Below are 11,108 nucleotides of genomic sequence, written 5' to 3'. Positions count from 1 at the left end.
AATAAACAAATAATTAAATTAACAAACAAGAGGACATGAATAAGGAATATAATAGCTTGACACTCAGTAAAAAGAGAGAGTTTTTGACATTTTAAGCATAGTTCTTCATTGGAAAGGAGAAAGGGGAAAAGTCCAAAGAAGGAAAAGAAAATTGGCAACAGCACATGTGTAGTTACATTGCTATATATATATATACAGAGAGAGAGAGAGAGAGAGAGAGAGAGAGAGAGAAAGAGAGAGAGAGAGAAGAAAACTAAGGATTAAATAACTTAAAAGAATACCTCAGTAAGCACTCCATGAAATAAACCTGGCTAACAGAATGTCCACTAAAGAGTATAGTACTACATATAGGCTATTTATACAATTTAACAAATACAACTGTAAATCCAAAGTTACTCACCAATTAAAAGTTTGGGATTTTAATCACAGAATATAACAGTAAATAAATAATGTAGAATTATATTCATAGATACTTTTTACATATGTGTGTAGTGGATACAGCAATATATCTCACTTTTAATTTCCCCACTATATATTGTTATGAGAAACACCTTTTTCTGCCCTCATCGTTGCTGACTCTTACTCTCTCTCTCCCTCTTTCCCTCCCTACCTCCCTCTCTCTCTCTTTGGCTGGGTAACCATGTACTCCCTCTACAGCAAGACATCTGTTTCTGTCTCTCTGTCACACTCTAACCTCCTCCAATGCCTCCTCCTCTCTCAAAATTCCTTGTCTTGCAAGTTACTTGGTGATCCTGTCAGAGTAGGTGCCACTTAAAAAGCATCTGGTCCATACTGTAAAGTGGTTGACATTTGGAAGGCTATCCAGCAGTAAAAACCTTGCCAAAGCTGACCTTGCCTGTGCAAGCACCATGTAAAAAGCACTCAGCCCACTCTGCAGGGAATCCAGCTGTAAAAACCATGCCAAAACAGACACAGAAGCATGGCCTATCTCCTGTCAAACCATCCAATCCATGCTAGCATGGAAGGCGGGCATTAAGCGATGATCATAATGACAATGAACTCCTTTCCAAGTTATTACTAAGTTTAATTCGTCCTTCTAGTTGAATTATTGCACTTAATTCGTTTTTTGTTTTTTTAATATGATCATATTTCATGAAGTTCAATCCTTGTTAGCTTCTAATTCTCAAATATTTTGGAGAGGCAATTTATTTCCTTTGGCTTCCACTCAGCTAACCTTAAATACTTAACTTCCTTCTCTTTAAATTAAACAGACTTTACTATTGACTATTCCTAAATATCTTTCTCACAGACTTCACTAGCATTTAATAACACCAATACCTCCCAGGAATATGAATTCACTATAGGGATAATAAGTAATGAGAGGAAATCTAATATGCCAACTATTAGTTACTCAATTCCACTAATTCTGCTTGTGCCTGTCTTCCAAAAATTCAATAGATATTTGTAAGCTCTGACAAGAATGGTTCATAAGATCACTGTTCCATAAATTAGTTGATTAATAATAGATCAATTACTTTATTGAGTAAGCATGCAACCCATGGTATGTACTGGATACAGTTCACTGAATCATCTAAAACATTTGTAGGTGAATAAAATATCATATGAATATAATTCTCCATTCTGTATTGGATTACTGTGAGAGAGAGAGAGAGAGAGATCATTTAACATCCATTTTCCATGCTGGCAAGATTGCATTGGGCTTCAATGTTAGCTCTGACAGGATTTCTATAGGTGGGTGGCCTTCTTAATGTTGGCATTAAGAAGGCCACCCACTTTACAGAGTGTATTGTATGCTTTTTCTATGGCACTGACACTGGCTGTGTAACTTGCAAGACAGAAAAAGAAGAGAGGGAAAAAGAAAAAGCTCCCACTAGTAAGAGGAGAGTTTTTGAGAGGGAAAAGAGGAGGTGAGTAGCTTTATGCCAGGAGTTAAAACGCTAAAATGACAGAGGGGCAAGAACAGGTGCCTTGCTGTAAAGGAAACACAGCTGAAGGAGATAAAAGGAAGGTAGTGATAAGGGGCTAGAACACATTCTCAAGGTACAATAGGGTGAGCATAACAGTGGGTCATGAGAGAGGAGAGAGTGGATACTTTCATAAAAGTGTGAGAGAGGAGTAACAGATGATTAAAGATAGGGGAAAAGTGAATAATAATAATAATAACAATAATAATAAGAGCACCAAAGTCTAGATGTAGTAACCTTTCGGAGGAACAAACACAAGTGCCTAGTAAATGACGTGACAGTACCAGGAGGTCAACATATTATCATGAAAGAAAGAGAAAAGACTGATAAATATGGAGGCCTGAGATTGCCAAGATGTGGCAGCTACAAGAGTCAAATATAAAGGTTGTCCCTATTGTCATCAGAGCATTGGGTTCAATACCACCCAGCCTGAAGAAACATTTGGAAACTTTAGAAATACCCTACAATCTAGATGTATTTCAAAAGTCGGCATTACTTGGAACTGCATGCATAGTGTGTAAAGTGAAGTCTGTCTGATGTCCTTGTTGTGACTTGACAGACAGTACAAATCTCCGGTAGACACTATCTTCAATCAACAACATCACAATATTAGATACTGTGTGATGTCTTCAATAATAATAATGGTTTCAAATTTTGCCACAAGGGCAGCCATTTTGAGGGAGGGGATGTGTCGATTATATCAACCCCAGTGTTCAACTGGTACTTAATTTATTGACCCTAAAAGGATGAAAGGCAAAGTCAACCTCAGCACAATTTGAACTTGGAACGTAGCAACTGGCAAAATACCATTAAGCATTTAGCCCAGAGTGCTAACAAGTCTGCCTTAGTAATAATAATACTTTCTACTATAGGCACAAGGCCTGAAATTTTGGGGGAGGGGACTAGTCAATCACATTGACCCCCAGTGTTTCACTGGTACTTAATTTATCAACCCTGAAAGGATGAAAGGCAAAGTCAACCTTGATGGAATTTGGATTCAGAACATAGCGATAGGCAAAATAATAACAATAATAGCAGTTTCTAATTTAGGAGCTAGGCCAACAATTTTGAGATGAGGTGTTGGTCAATTATTGATTATATCAACTTGACTGATACTTTACTTTGACACCAAAAGCATAAAAGATAACTTGACCTTTGCAGGATTTGATCTCAGAATGTAAACAGCAAGAAAAAATACTGCAAAGTATTTTCTCTGATGCTCTAATGAGTCTGCCAGACATTGAGGATAATTAAAGAATGAAATGTAATTTTATTATAACTATTGTTGTTATTGTCACTACCACCAGAACAGCAATAACAAAAATTCTAATTTTTGACACAAGGTCAGAGGGGAGATGACATTGGCTCCAGTATTTGACTGGTACTTATTCTATCAATCCAAAAGGATGAAAGACAAAGTTAACCTTGGAAGGATTTGAATGAATAGGAAAAAAATTTGTTAAGTATTTTGTCTGGTGTGATAACAATTCTGCCAGTTTTCTACTCTAGGCACAAGGACTGAAATTTTGGTAGAGGTGGGGATAGTTGATTACATCAACCCAAGGACCCTGAAAGCATGAAAGGTAAAGTTGATCTCAGTTGTATTTGAGCTTAGAACAAAGCTGGAAGAAATGCTAAGCATTTTGTCTGGCATGCTAACAATTCTGCCAGCTCGAATAATAATCGTTTCTACTAAAGTAGCAAAATCTGAAATGTTGAGGAGAGGGCTAGTACTTGACTGGTACTTATTTCATCACCCTGAAAGAATGAAAGGCAAATTTGACCTCAGCACAATTTAAACTCAGAACCTAAAATTCTACCAAGTTCAACTTTGCCTTTCATCCTTTTGGGGTCAATGAAATAAGTACCAGTCAAGTACTGGGGTTGATGATAATAATAATGGGCAGCTGACACTTTCCATCATACCTAGCAAAATAAGCTGAGAATTTTCATCAAAATAATAATGGTTTCAAATTTTGGTACAATGCCAGCAAGTTTGGAGGAGGGGGTAAGTTGATTACATCGACACCAGTGTTCAACTGGTACTTATTTTATCAACCCCAAAGGGGAAATTCAAAGACAGACAAAATACCACAAAGCACTTTGTCTGGTGTCCTAATGATTCTGCCAACTAAAAAGGCTGAAAAGAAAGTTCCATTACAGTTAGTTCTATTCTGATATCCTATCCAACTATATGTTATAGAGGTATATAAGGTAGAACATACAAGAAATCATGTAAAACGATGTGAAAGTAACATTTCCTCATTTGTGGATCGCATGAATCAGTGGAGTAACAGATAAAATATTAAGTTATGTCCTTTCACAGATCCTATCAAAGTCATCCTTGTTTTCTAATTGTATAGTGTGTCCCGGAATTAACTATCTATTTCAATGAAATCAGGCAAATTTTTTAAAATCTGACAGAATTTTATGTTTATTACCTAATTATCATACCAAAACAAATAGATTATAAAACTTATGCCAAAACTTTATTGAAAATTTTCAACATGTGCTCTGTCTGTATCCCTACAAATATTAAATCTATCTTTAGCAGTGTGAAACAATTTTGAATCATTTCAGGAGTTATCTCATGCACTGCTAATTTGAATGCATTCTTTAAGTTCAGCTAAACTATTGTTCCATCCCAGAGATGGTGATAGAGAAAATGATTGCAACGAAATTGAAAAAGAGCTGTTGTAGACAGATAGGCAGGATCCAACAGGAATGAAAATAAAATAATTTTTTAAAATGATGATGATGATGATATAGAATTATAAACAAAATAAAATATTTATACTTTTAACACACATTAAACATGATAAAGATAAATAAAAGTGAGTTTTTAAAAAAATTGACTGATTTCACTGAAATAGATAATTAATTTGGGGACACCGGTATTTTGAATCAATAAAATGAAGTACTATGGTGTTATGTCTGAATCTCTCTCACTGAATATATGGTGTTATGTCTGTGATACAGGTCATTACATGTGTGCATGTGTTTGTGTGCTTCTGGTTCTTTGGAATTAGAGACAGATTGACACTCACATACAGATATGCATGATCAAATAGAGAGAGTAACAGAGACAGACTTACGTTCTGTTCTAATACAGGGATAAGGTGGAGGTTCCTGTCTCCATGCCCCTGTTGAATCCAACATGTGTTTCCGATTGGATGCAAAATGTCTTAAATATATCTTAGCATCAATCACTCTGAAAAACCTGAAAAGTGTGGATTAGGATTGACATTAAATAGTGCATAAATAATGACATTAAACATTGGATTAAGACATAAGATAAGCATTTAAGAAAGGTTAGCACTAATATTAAACAGAAAAATCAGATAATGATTAAGATTGAAAGTACAATCAGGAATAAACTAAATATAAAACTATACTTAGATTAACAATAAATGTTGGTTTAAGACAACGAGCAAATTTAAATAGAAGTAAAACTGATTAAATTTAAATGTAGTATTAAGATTAGGATTAATGTTAAATAGAGGATAAAGATTAGAGTTAATGCCAAAAAGTGGATTAATGTTTAGAATAAGATTGAATTTTATATCATTTTGTGTATCAGTTAAATAAATAAGACTGATACATAACTTTGGCTCAAAAGAGATATGTTGAGGGTAAGTCAATTTAATCAACTCCCAACACATTTTTCTTTTAATGACCCAAAAGAATGAAAAAGCAAAGAAAACACTGCAAATATTTGAACTTAGAATATGAAGGGATGTAACAAAATAACTAAATCACATGACCATCACTATTCCAGTAACCATCACCATCAACATCACCACTATCAACAACATTCTAGAACAGTGGTAAGTCCACTGGTATTAAATATAAACCCAAGCTCTCTCATCTTTTAAAAAAGTGTAGGACAGTAGATAATATAATCCAGAGATATATTGTTTAGAAAAGGCTAAACAATAACATACTCTTGGAGCTCTATTATCTTATCCATTCAGCTCAGACACACCTACAATAACCCCAGAATATGAAAACAGCATCCTTACAACACTGTCTTCTCAATCTACACGCATATTCAACACCCCAGAACACTACAACAATTTCCAAGCAGTATCGTTCCTATTCAATTCAGATACATCTACAACACCCCCAAAACACTGCTGTTACACCATCCATCCTGACAATACTATCTCTTCCACTAGCCCAGACTAACATAAGGAACATACACAAAAGAATAGCTATAACATCAATAGCCATTTACACTGCCTGAAATACACCGTTATGATAAACACCACCGACTGTCATGTTCTAAATCCACTTTGCACACCTCCAAAGTGGCTACCACTAGAATCTACTATTGAATTTACTCTTTTCTAAACATTTGGGCCAGATTCTTGGTCTCAAGATAATTTCCTCATACTAGCCTTCGAGAACCTGAAAAGAGTCACGTGGATTGTCCTTGCTGTAAACTATAAAACATATTCACACACAAAACTCATAGACATACTAACTCTTAGATGCAAATAAACACACAAACATAAACACAGATGACTCAATAACTCTTAGCTCAAATATACTATAGAACACATCGATAAACCATTAGCCAACACTATATGCCATAATGAATGTAAACATTACAACTATATACACAAGCTTATTATATATAGATAATGTTTACATTCATAACGTTCAGAGTGCGCTATAGGTACTTTCAATAGTACATTATAGTAATGAAATGAAACACTCAACACACCAGAAATTTAATAGTCCAACTAACTGGCATGTTAAATAGGCAAATTAGCCTATCCAGTTCAGCCACTCATATCAGTGGGTTTTTAAGCAGTGTGAGCATGGATTATTATGAGAGGTGCACAGCTGTTGATGACACTCCAAGCAGAGTTGAAATGCACAGCAACATATACAGATGTTCCTTTTTCCACTTCCAAGCATATTGTATAATTTAGAGATCATGTTCAAGTTTGTTGTAACATACATTGTTGGCTAAAAATCTATACAAGTGCAAACATGGCTGTGTGGTTAGGAGCTTGCTTTCCATCCATGTGGTCCTGTGCATGTGACATTCTCCAGCACTCGCTGCACAATCTGGGAAGGCCCACAACCTCCCTTGCCACTGCTAAGTAGATTACTGGAATTTTGGTTACTGTGACTGAACTTAGGATAAATACTGGAGTGGTTTCCCATTGCCTTCTCTAGGAAGGTGGGATCTGAATTCAGAATGTAGAGAGCCAGAAGATATACCATAAAGCATTCTGCCAACACTCTATCAATTCTGCCATTCTCCCACTTGCAAATTAACATGAAATGATGTCTTTTGCTCAAAAACACAATGCACTGCTCAGTCTGGGAATCAAACCACAACCTAGCAATCACATGTGCAATATGCTAACCACTAGGCCACATGCCTTCACAATAGAATACCAGGTTTTAAAAAAAAGTACTGGAGTCAGTTTGTTCAACTAAACTCTTCAAAGTGGTGTCCCAGTATGGCCACAGTCCAGTGACTGAAACAAGTAAACGATAGAAGATAAAGATATTCCATAGTACATAATAATAATAAAGAAATTAAACACTTAATACACCAATAATTTAATACTCTTGGATACAAACAAATCTGTACTTTGAAAAAGGGAACAGTCGCAATATACATATATACCTGTGATACTGTGGCTGTAGTATATCATCTGATTTAATTGCTTCATTAATATACATCTCCAGTTTACAGGGAAAAGGCAAACTACTATCCAGGTCATATACATAACTCTCTCCTTCTAGTCTCCACAGAAATATGACATGATAATCCTGGTTACATAAACAGAAAAGAAAAACATGAATTTCAATTTACATAATTTTTAGGACTATTAATTTCATCTTTACAATGTCATGAAGGTGGGGGAAAAGATCTAAGAATAAACCATTATTCTTGGCTTTCATTAATTTGGAGAAAGCATTTAACAGGATACTACATTCAGTAATTTGGTGGGCTCTGAGGAAACAAGGTGTAAATAAATGGTTTGTGTAGGAAATTCAAACTATGTACAAGGATGTTGTAAGCAAAGTAAAAGTTGGCAATGACTTCAGTGATGAATTTAATGTGGAGATAGTAGTCTATCAAGGATCAATCCTCTCCTATTCATCATAATCCTGCAAGCCACCACTGAGAAGCTGAAGACTGGCTGTCCATGTTGAACATTTATTTCTTATAGCCGAATCTATAGGGAAATAAGAGACAAAAATTCCAGGCATGAAAGCTAAACCTGGAATTGAAAGGCCTTTAGGTAAACCTAGCAAAGACAAAGGTTTTAATAAGTGGGAAAGACAGGACTCTGCTACCATCAGGGAAATGAAATAGCTTTGCTCAAGATGTAGAAAAGGAGTTGATAAAAATTCTATAAGCTATACTTGATGTAAGCTATAGGTATAGACGTAGTGTAATCCCTGACAGGCTATTTGATGATGTAAGCTTCATATGCAATAGAGGCATTGAAGCAGTATGTACAAGCACATCTGAAACCGAGTCTCATAGATGCCCAGATAGCTCATTAAAGGTAGTTGATAGCTTTTGTTATGAAGATGTAATTAGCAAGAGAGGTAGTTGCTCTAAAAATATTATCTTTAGATGACTATCATCTTTAGAACTCCTGCTGCCCATTCCCTCCTCTACTCTTCTGCATCTCTCTATCTTCCCTAGCTCATGGGTTTTGTTTCATCCACCCTTCAATCTTACCCATTTTGACAATCTGCCTCCTCATGCATGTGTGTGCTTATATTCATATACAAATACTATAGGTAATTTGGTTTTTAGAATATTTAGCCTGTGTCACAAGAGGTGGCTAAAAGAATTAGCAAAAGGAAGGATATGTAGCCATAAAACACTGCCATACCAGCAGGGAGAAATAGATGTAAAACAGTGTATGTGTGTGTGTGTGTGTGTGTGAATCTACCAAGATGCATATCAAATTTACCCATACCTCAGTAGAGTAAGAAAATGAACAACTCCAGCCAATTCTTGACTCCAATTGGGATTTTATAAGAGGTGTCTGCATTACATGACCAATCCCAGAGAAACAAGTAACCAATTTGCATATAAGTGTCCCAACATTCCATATATGTATTTAATAACATTTTGACTCAACTCCACTTGACTTCAAATTTTGTAGTAATAGGACACATCCATTTCATCAGATGCTTGGAAAATGAATAGAGAGAATTTTAAATGTAATACAAAATGACTTCTAGACATTCAAGCCTTCAATGGAACCTACACTTATCAATCTCTCTCATACTGCTAACTTTACCCCTGTACTTGGCTAGCACAGCTTTCCCAAGTTATTTGTCAATACCTAACTTTCTCAATAATCACTAGATCAGAGAACAAAGACCTTCTCTAGGTTAACAATACCTAGACATAGAAGTTTATTTCTGGCTAGATATTTTTGCAGCTGTCTTACTAGAAAATAGCATCAGAAGAGCTTCTTCCTGGCACAAAACCAAACTGCATAGCAATCTCTGTTAACTCTCTTAGTTCTGCTATAACTCAGTTGGTAGCTTCCTATAGTTGAATATTTCTGTAGTTTTCCCTTCTAATACATTGACTTTGACCTTGTAGCAGTTGACAATATTTCTATATCAGTCATTGCGTATGACACCCTCTTGCACTACACAGTTTATTATGTAGGTGATCAGTCCATATCCCACTCCAACAGATATGTTACGCATCTCAACAGTGATTCCTAATGGGCTAGGTGCCTTTCCTGCCTTTATATCCTTAATTGCTTATGTACCATACTGCTGTCAACTTGGACAGCTAGCCTCTATGTTAGATCTATTTGAGCTAGACTCTCTTTCTCCCATACATTTGTTTCATTCAACACCTTGTTGTAGCACTTTCAAATCTCTTTCTTTTCACTAAATGTTAGAGGAAGCATGTTGTCAGCTTTTTAGACATATTTTCACTCATACACTGTCTTGCAAGCCAAAATACCTCACATGTCTAATCCACCTGTATTAGAACATTGACAAACTTCTAACTATGGGCTTCTCCTCTTGCCAGATATACAGGGTATCTTGCTTCTATCATTTCCTTTTGCTGAACTGCAAACTTAAGGGGATGTAAACAAACCAATGCCAGTTGTCAAGCAGTGTGGGAGAGGCAAACACAAAAACATGCAAATATACATATATACACACACATTCAACAGGCTTTTACACAGTTTTTGATCTACTAAATTCACTTACAAGGCATTGGTTGGTCTGAGGCTAAAGTAGAAAACATTTGCCTAAGGTACAGCACATTGGTTGCAAAGTGAGCTAGTTAGCCACAGTCATGCCCATGCCTTATGGTGAGAAAAATAAAATCATAATCTGCTATAGAATAAAATTTTAATAATTGATGGAGAACCATTGTGGGAATTTAGTGCAGTAAATGATAAATGTAGAGCTTGGTGAAATTTCCTCAATAAAACCTGCAGTAATGTCAGCTAAAAATGGCTGCATTTAATGAAATAAATTTAAATAAATAAAAGTGTGACATTAAAAGTATATGCCAGTGAACCAATAGATAACAATGTCATTACCATAGAATTAGAAAAAAAAAGAACTAAGTTCTAATCCAGACTGGTATTTATATACATATCTAAGAATAAGACACTTAATGACAATTGGAGATCAAAGTGATCAAAAAAGAGTATAGATGTAAATATTAGAACATTTTCAAGTCTAAAAGTGAAGATGAAATAAAAAATAATAACTGTAAGGAAATTCTGTTTGATGACTTACCCATACAACTGGTTCATTAGGCTTCCCAATTTTCTGGTGCCAGATAGGAACCTAACAAGAAACAAAAAAACATTTATTTATTCTTTTACTATATATATATATATACTAGCAGAGGCCCGGGAATGAAATTGCTGCTTATATACTGGAAGAAAGAAAGCAAAATATGCTGTATAGAAATTTGAGGACATTCTGTAGATGGACTCTCAGATGAATGATGGCTGGGCGCCTCTCATGAATGGGAAAATTGAAGATGCGCCAAAAAGCCTCATTGGTACTTGGAAACTTTTACGAAAATTAAAATGGGAATTAAATGAAAAAAATGATTTACGTGAATATCCTCACAAGAATAATTGAAATAAACGGCGATTGTGGAACCCCCCACGTATGCAC

General features: G+C 35.4%; 1 protein-coding gene across 2 annotated transcripts in view; it reads right to left on the bottom strand.

Annotated features, from left to right (window-relative positions):
- Window positions 1-11,108, bottom strand: part of LOC106884428 (protein N-terminal glutamine amidohydrolase) — a 47,080-nt gene that overhangs the window by 2,882 nt on the left and 33,090 nt on the right. Inside the window, exons 3-5 of one of the 2 annotated variants that reach the window (XM_052976561.1) lie at window positions 10,719-10,769; window positions 7,597-7,742; window positions 5,042-5,166 (exon numbers count right to left, since the gene is read on the bottom strand). In XM_052976561.1, the coding sequence (XP_052832521.1) occupies window positions 5,042-5,166; window positions 7,597-7,742; window positions 10,719-10,769 (322 nt within the window). Of the gene's footprint in view, window positions 1-5,041; window positions 5,167-7,596; window positions 7,743-8,911; window positions 9,115-10,718; window positions 10,770-11,108 lie in introns of those variants that run through there. The other variant, XM_052976562.1, reaches the window with a different exon arrangement.

The sequence above is a fragment of the Octopus bimaculoides genome, chromosome 25 (assembly GCF_001194135.2).
Source record: "Octopus bimaculoides isolate UCB-OBI-ISO-001 chromosome 25, ASM119413v2, whole genome shotgun sequence".
Classification (NCBI taxonomy): Eukaryota; Metazoa; Mollusca; class Cephalopoda; order Octopoda; family Octopodidae; genus Octopus; species Octopus bimaculoides.
Note: the sequence above shows the minus strand (reverse complement) of the source record. Positions and strands in the feature narration are given on the sequence as shown.